We start from the raw sequence: 8,795 nt of genomic DNA, 5'->3' as shown, positions 1-8,795 counted from the left end.
GAGAAACCCTGTCTCGGAAAAAAAGAAAAAAAAACGTTTTTCTCATATGCTTGCCATGCATGAAGTTTTTCCATGAGTATAAACAGAAGACAGCATTTTAAGACTTATATTTATTAGTGTCTTAGTTACCATTCTATTGCTGTGAAGAGACACCATGACCAAAGCAACTTTAAAAAGAAAACATTTAATTGGGGTCTTGCTTACAGTGTCAGAGGGTTAGTTCATGATCATTATCATGAGACTCCTGGTGTCAGGCAGGCAGACATGGCACTAAAGCAGTAGCTCGGAGCTACATTCCCAGGCAGGAAGCAGAGAGAAAGAGCACTAACTGGACCCCATGGGCTTGTGGAATTTCAAAGCTCATCCCCAGTGACACAGCTCCTCAGCAAGACTATTCTACCTCCTGATCCTTCCCAAACAGTTCTACCAGCTCAGGATTAAACATGCAAATATACGAACCTATGCAGACCACTCTCCCCAAACCACCACATTACATAATGATGCTTCTTTTCTGTGTGACTTCTTTAAAATTATGGAATGAAATTTATCTAAAGGAATTCTGTTTTGCATACTTTCATACTGATTCTCCTAAGTGTGAATTCATTTTCATTGTTTTCACATTCTGCATATGGGTTGTGAGCAAGGGTAAAAAGCTTTTCCATATTTCTGACATGTAAAATCATCTCTTTAGAATTTTAAATGTCCCATAAAGGACAAGTCCTAGTCCATCTTTACATTAGACTTCTTCCTAACATCAGTTCTTTTGCTTTGCTGAGATGATGGGAAATCTCGAAGCGTCCAGCTATCTCCACAGCCATGTGCTTCTCTCGAGCATCATTTCTTCTGTCTTCCCCAACCCATGGGGAAGCAGTGGAGCTTTCCATGCCCTCCACATGCATAGGCTGGTTTTTGTTTTATCTCCAGGCTATCTTTTCATGTATTTTCCGGGTATACTTGATAAATATTTGCTTATGATCACTTCATTCACAGGGTTCCTTTTAAGTGTGCATTCTTTTGCCCAGCTCTCATTTCAGAAATGCTAACTTCACTGTTTCTCAAATTTCCATTAATCTCTAATGATCCCTCTTTTTTTTTCCATTTTGCTGCTGCTGGTGGTAGTACATTATGGACTTCTGTTAGGAGGCTCACACATGGTTGCTTCTGTTGCTAATGTCCTTTTATGACCAGTGCCTTTGTATACTATTTCATTGGGAAGCTGATTATTGAAACTTTACTATATAAAAAGAAAACATAGCTACATGTGTTATAGGAATGAATGACTTTATATAGAATTAAAACTATGTTATAGAAATGAATGATTTCATATAGAACTTAAAACTTAGAAAAATGTGGGAAGAACTAGAAAATCAAAAGTCTAAACAGGACAGAGATAAAGATCAGAGCCAACCATAAGCATTGGAAAGTTAGGGTTGGAATAGAACCATAAACTATGGTTCATGGTTGTAAAACTGCCATCAGGTAAAAACTGTTTGTGCATATTAGAAATTTCTCTCCTTATCAGTTATTTTAACCAGTAATTGAGATGTTTGGCTTTTTATTTTGAAACTAGGTTTCATGCTATAGCATATACCTTGGAATTTACTATGTAGCCCAGGCTGGCTTCATACTCAAGGTAATCCTCCTGCCTCAGGTTTCCAAGTGCTGTGATAACACACATGAGCCACCATGCCCAGCAATATTTCTATTAAGCTATCTCAATATTAGTAGCATTGCATATTTCCTATGACAACTAGAAACTAGTTGTTCAGAGTGACTGGTTCTCTGGAATTGAAAGATGGAAATTTCAGAAAATGGGAATGAAAGTTAACAGTATATTGATTGAAACATAAATATTTAAAGAATACCTGATCTAATAATCCATGGCTTAAAAATTCAAGAAATCAGTCTATTAATCTGTGCCAAAATAAGCTAAGGTGTTTAACAGGGAATTTGCAGATTGTTTTTACTTTAATTTGTGATGTGGTCAGCTGTGTGTTTTCTTTGGTATTAACATTAAGTAACAGTTTGATTAGCAGCTACTTCATCTGCTAACTATTGGGTTCACATTGTTCTCTTGATGTAGCAATTCTCAACATTAGGGAAAAATTTGAAAGAAATTTCACATTGATTTTCTAAATGAGTAATAGCAGGTCAGCTTGTCTGTCCTTACTTAAAGCTGTTAAATTAGATAATTTTACCTGGTATTACATACATTTGCAACCACATTAGACTAAAGAAAAAAGAGAGCTATGGATAGAGCCCTGGCTCAATCTCCACCACCATGTTGAAGTGAAAAGAAGTAAGTCAGAATAGAAAAGTCTAAATTGTAAAATGTACACATATTAGTCTTTTTGTTTTGTTTCATTTCTTTAAAAAAAAAAAAAGTTCCTCAGAAGAAATATCACGTTCCCATGAAATGATCCAGAAACTTCAAACTGTACTGGAGTCTGAGAGGGAGAACTGTGGCTTTGTCAGTGAGCAAAGGCTGAAGCTTCAGCAAGAAAATGAGCAGCTGCAGAAGGAGACTGAGGATTTGAGAAGAGTTGCTCTGGAGGCTCAAAAAAAAGCAAAATTAAAGGTATTTTCAAAATTAGTTAAATGTATTCTTGGGAAAAATCAAGGTATAGAGAATATTAATTAGAGTTCCAGTAAAACATTCTTCAGGTTGTGTGTATATTTGTGTGTATGTGTGTGTGCATGTGTATGTGTGTACACGCACATGTGTGCACCTTCTTATCAGATAATATGAAATCCTAATTCAAAGTATTGACCAGTGGAACTTGGCAAGGTTCCACAACCTAATTGTCTTCTTTTATATGCACAATTAAAAAATAGTTATTTTCTAATCACACAACAAACTAATCTTTCTGCCAAAGCAACTTAAGCAGCACTAGCAGAACTGTAGCTTAGACAGCTTTATAGTCTGCCATCCTCTCTCCTCCATTAGCTTCCCAGACACTGAATTTCTTCAAGATCAGTAAGGATGTTCCATCAGTTTTCTCTCCAAGCCCCTCCTAGCTAGTATAAAACATCAACAAGAAGACTGCACAGGGCAAAAGTCTCATCTGAGAAAAATCCTTGCCTTTGACTTTCTCTCCCTTCTCCCCTTCAGGCATGTTCAGGGGACACGAGGTGTTCCATCAGCATCTCTTCACCTTCCTCCATTCCATGACATTTTTGTCAATGGCACTAGGTGTTTATAATAAAGATCCTCACCTTCCAGGCCCACAGTGAGGATAAAAAGTACCATTGTTGCACTTTGCTTATTGCTGCTGCAAAGAATCATAAGATGTCATGTTCTGACCTAATTCCTACCAACATGCAGTTATTGACTATTTTATTGCAGATAACAAAGGCTGTGGGCATCCATAAGAGTATGAAATCTGAAAGAAATAGTCATGTATCTTACAAAGATATTTTTACTCTTAAATATATGAAAAGGAAACATATCAGTATAAAGCTACAGTAATTAAGACAGCATTGTCGACATTAGAATAATCATATTGATAAATAGCACAAGATAAGTTCAGAAATAAATTTTAATGATGACCTAATTTTGTAGCAGAAGCACACTGTGGTTCAAGAGGAAAAGAATTATCCTTATAATACTAGTTCAGTTAGATCCATATTCAAAAGATAAAATGACATTTCATCATACCATATATGTAAAGTAATTGTGCTACCTTACAGTAAAATATATGGGCACACAGCTCTAATCCCAGCACTTGGGAGGCAGAGGCAGGTGGATCTCTGAGTTTGAGGTCTGTAGAGTGACCAGAGCTACACAGAGAAACCTTGTCTCCAAAAATTAAAATAAATAAATAAATAAATTACAGTCCATGGTAGTTGTGGTTTCATAAAATATACATAGATTTCATTTGTGTTGGAGACCAATTATAAGTTTAACTGCTTACTTGGGTGCTTCACCCCAAGGTTTCTAAATCTAACAAGCACAGTGGATTACTCTTTTTGTATATGACATTGGCTGACACAGCTCCTAGAATTCTGAAAGGAAAATGACTGTTCCTTTTACTCCTCAGGTCAGTACAATGGAGCATCAGTTCTCAATAAAGGAGCATGGGTTTGAAGTTCAGTTGAGAGAGATGGAGGACAGTAATCGGAATGCTATTGTTGAACTGAGACATCTATTGGCAGTTCAACAAAAGGCAGCCAATAGATGGAAAGAAGAAACAAAGAAACTTACCGAAAGTGCAGAAATGAGGATCAGCAATCTAAAGTAGGTCCACTCTTAGTAGTTGCTTGATACTTGTTTTACAAATCAACAAAGTAAGTTTACTATTAATAATTGTTGAGCAATTGATGTTTTACAGAAGAAATGATTTTAACCTGTAGTTTACTGTTCTGCTCTATTTGTTTTGTTTTGTTTTTTTTTTTTTTATTTTTTTTTAGAAGGCAAAGCTAACCAAAGCTGGTTTGAATCTTGGTTTAATTCTTTTTTTTTAAACTTTTTTTATTTAACTTTATTATGTTCATTGGTGTGAATGTGTCAGATCTCATGGAACTGCATTTTCAGACAGTTGTGAGCTGCCATGTGGGTGCTGGGAATCGAACCCGGGTCCTCTGGAAGAGCAGTCAGTGCTCTTAACCGCTGAGCTATCTCTCCAGCCCCTTGTTTTGTTTTTTAATGTATAATTCTGAAGAGTGGGTGACAGGTAAAGTACTAGCAAGCGTGGGGACCTAAATTTGATCCCCAAAACCCGCATTTAAAAAAAAAATGATAGTTATGGTGCTGTGTGCACCATATTTATGGAGAGACAGATAGATACTTGGCCTCACTGACCAGCCATCCTTGCCTGCTTACTTAGTTCCTAATCAGTGAAAGATTTTCTCAAAATAAAAATTGTAGATGACACCCATGGTTGTCCTCTGCATGCACATACAAAGACACATACTACACAACCAGGAGTGTAAGTCTGGATGTTATATTTTTACTCAGAAAACATTCACTGAAGTGCTATAAAATATTCAGCATGGGGCCCATGAGACATCTCAGTGGCTAAATTGCTCGCAACCCAATCATAATCCCCAGCACGCAAGTAACAAGCTAAGTAAGCTGGTGTTGTGCACCAACACTGAGAAGAGGGCATCCTGGGCTTGGCCCTCCCCAGCCAGCCAAATCAGTAAGCACCAAATTCACTGAGAGATACAGAGTAACTGAGGAAGGCATTAGATGTTGACCTCTGACCTCTACATGGACACATACCTACACACAGAAGCATACATGTATACACTGCACAGACATACATTCTAAAGAGAAAGAAAACATGGCATTATAAATCAAATAAAGTACCTTGTTTTTATTAATTTAATGAACATTCCACATAATACAGTGGTTTGGGGAGGACACCGAAGCATAGAATCTTACATGTATGTATTTAACACATGTAACGTTTAGAATTCATTTGGCTTATAAAGTCTTGTTTCCTCTCTGACCCTTTAAGAAAGTTCATGGACCAGCGGCATGGTTCAGCCAGTAAAGGTGCTTGTGCACAAGCCCAGCAACCTGAGTCCCAACCCTGAGTACAGGAAAAGTGGGAAGGGAGGACTGACACCACATGTAAGCACTGACCTTGACCACTAGGAACACGCCTCCCTCATGGGAGTCCTCTGAGAAATGCTGAGTTTAGGTTTCTCTTTTCCCAATGAAAAATCCTTCTGTTAACCCCATATGAATTTGGTTTGCATTAGGTCTTGGGCCACTGTCTTAGGACAGTGTCAGTAGCACTGCCATGATGCATGGGGGCGCTGCTCTATTACCTTGCACCATGGAGTTGTCCTCAGCCCTCCACACACTGTGGCACATGCACACACATAATAAGTCATTTTTACAGAAAGTTTTCTGATGCCTCCTCAGAAAGGGCTTGAGATTGTTCCAGTGACCTGGGGTGCTCAAGAGTTTCAAGATGAAACTGTTGAGTTTCTGTCCACTTAAAAGTTGAAGTAGATGTTATGAAATGGACTTCAGAAAACCTGAAATTGTTCTAAAAACAAAAAAATGTGTTTTAAAAACAGACCATAACGGGTAGAGTGCAAAGGTAAAGAGACCCATACTGCCAAGGATCCAAAGAGGAGAGGGTGTAGGGTGAGTGGGATTTTGTTTGGTTTGTTAGTGAATTGGTTTGATTTGGTTTGTGGGCTTTGGGTTGTTTTGTTTTGGTGTGAGGGTAATATATAAAAGTTTGTGTTGAGGGTTTGGGGCATACATGCCCATGTGTGCCTCTGGAAGCCAAAACTTGATGTATCTTTCTCAGTCACTCTTCACCTTACTTTTAAGGCAGGGTTTTATCATTGAACCTAGAGCTGGTTGGCCAGGGAACACCAGTAATCCTCCTGTCTGCCCCCAGCTCTGGGTTTACAGGTGCACACCTGGCTCTTTACTAGGGTACAGGGATCCGAATTCAGATCCTCATGCTTGTATAGTAAACACCTGCCCACTAAGCCATCTTCCCAAGCCCAGGACTAAGCTTTCAAGGGTTGAAAATAACTGGTTTGCTTTGTGCCATGTTGAGTATGAGCTTGCCAATAGACATTTTAAGTCAGGCTTTTAACTGTTCTTAAACATGTGGCATTAGAGGAAAGATTGCAACAGAAGCTGTAAAGGTGAGAATCATTTGTTGTCGGAGGTTGATTGTTCATTTTTGGCTGCCCTGACCTGAAATATTTACACAGAAAACTGTATTAATTACAACGTTGCTTGGCCAATGACCCTGGTGTATTTTAAGCAAGCTATTTCATCTTAAATTAATCCATTTTTATTATTTTTATTTTAACTCGAGGTCGCGTGGCCTACCAGCAGAGTTTTGGCCGACAGCTCATGTCTTTTTTCCTCTGACGGTTACATGGATTCTCTTAACTCCACCTACTCTCTCTATTCTGCTAAGAAACTGGCTGAAACAACTTTATTTATTAACTGATAAAAGCAACACATAGCCAGAAGGACTTTCCACACCAATCATTGACATTCACATTATATTTAAAGTCTTAAAATGAGAATACTGTGAGTGTGCTATGCCAGAAATACAAACACATTTGTGTGTTTCTACAATGTCAGAATTTATTAACAGTAAACTTACAAGCAATGTTAGTTTTATTGACTACAGTTTAGAAAATAATTCCAATTTCCTTCGGAAGCTGGCCATTCACAATCACAACCTGTGATTTTATTCTAATCATCATTAACATTAACTCTCAGATCACACATTAGACTTCACATACACATTGGGGGGAGGGAGAGAGGGAGGGGAGGAGGGAAGAAAAGAGAAAGGGAGAGAGAGAGAGAGAGAGAGAGAGAGAGAGAGAGAGGAGAGAGGAGAGAGAGAGGAGACTAACTATGTCTGTAGACAGAGATTACAGATGACTACAAAAGGATTAAAGAGGCCACAGAGCTAGCTCAAAGGCCTTGCTAGAGGCAGAGAGCTGGTACACATACAAAGAGAGCCACAGCAGGTATTAATAAGATATTAACTAGACCATTTAAAGAGCTGCTGAAGACACAGAGCCCCAGGACTACAGGGTCAATCAGAGTCAAACAAAGACAAGAGAACCTTCAAGGTGAGATACAGGACTGATCTGGATAGATGGGTGAACAGATGTGTAGATAGGACAGAAATGCAAATGAGTCGCATTGAGCCCCAGCCTCAGAGACATTGAGGAGTTCTCTGCCTGTAAATCCTATCAGACACACACACACACACACACACCATTTAGTGCTGAAATGTCAGGCCATCACCAATTATTGGTCTGGTGTATTTTGATAAGTTGTCAGTCCTGGTTTTTTGACATGATTTTAATGTACTCCTCCCTGTGCCAAATGTTAGCAGTTTACTTTGTTAACTTTATGGGGGCATTTTTTTTACTTGCAGGATTATTTAGCATGCCTCATAGTATATCAGGAACATGGATTTAGGTGTGGCTCACCCTTCCCTGAGAGGGAACCTCTGGAGCCCCAGGTCAATTATAGGATGTCTCTATTACTACACCCTTTCTCTGATGATGGCAGAACCACATCCCAAGTGTGAAAGGGGGTAAATGTCCTCCGTGGCACAGACAGTACTGGCTCCAGTGTTCTGCTTGGTTTTTTAGTTGTTCAGGTTTTTTTCATTCAGGGCTTGAATATGCTATTTTCATCACTTTTTTGTTTTAATAATGTTGAGGTTAACATCCCAACATGGAGGGAGAAAGTCTCATGATGCCCCCCCTTCTTAAGTGAAAAGCTACTGACAGTTGATTGTTACTTAGGGAGGAAGAGAACACACTTCAGTTGATGTTCCTACTCCTGTACATAACATGGGTAGCACAAATTGGACTCAGTGAATATATTTAAGAACAAGACAAAGACATGAAGTTGAAGTGGGGTGAATTTGATCAAATTCATTGTATATAGGTATAAAATTTCATAAAGAATCAGTAAAAATAATAAATATTTAAAATATTCCATTCAATTTTGTACAGTGGTCCATGTGTCTTGCTGCAAACTGGAGATCACTTGATCATGTAGCCAGGCAGTAGCAGCATCTTGAAAGTTAAAATAGACTGTAGCTACAGAATATTATCAGAACTACTATGGGGAATTACTATCAGAGTCATTTAAACTAATGTTGCATGTATATGCCACGTTTTTAATTAAAGGACTTTTATAGTTAATCTTTGGCTAAAAAGTATTACTATGCTCTTGTATTTTAAATCTTTACCTTGTATATGACATACAATGAAGCTAGATGCAGATCTGGGAAGGAAAGAAATGGAGTTTTTCAGTTGGTTGTAGTCAACTTCTT

At 38.3% G+C, this 8,795-nt stretch overlaps 1 protein-coding gene across 3 annotated transcripts in view; it reads left to right on the top strand.

Annotated features, from left to right (window-relative positions):
* The window catches only part of Sclt1 (sodium channel and clathrin linker 1), a 122,195-nt gene that overhangs the window by 88,703 nt on the left and 24,697 nt on the right, over positions 1-8,795 (top strand). For 2 of the 3 annotated variants that reach the window (XM_026782922.1, XM_005343937.2), the window contains 2 exons: positions 2,386-2,578; positions 4,041-4,237. The exons of the other annotated variant lie outside the window; for it this stretch is intronic. In XM_026782922.1, coding sequence (XP_026638723.1) covers positions 2,386-2,578; positions 4,041-4,237 — 390 coding nt within the window. The remainder of the gene's footprint in view (positions 1-2,385; positions 2,579-4,040; positions 4,238-8,795) is intronic. 3 annotated transcript variants of the gene reach the window in all.

Source organism: Microtus ochrogaster, chromosome 1 (assembly GCF_000317375.1).
Source record: "Microtus ochrogaster isolate Prairie Vole_2 chromosome 1, MicOch1.0, whole genome shotgun sequence".
Taxonomy (NCBI): domain Eukaryota; kingdom Metazoa; phylum Chordata; class Mammalia; order Rodentia; family Cricetidae; genus Microtus; species Microtus ochrogaster.
This window is presented reverse-complemented; position numbering and strand designations above follow the sequence as displayed.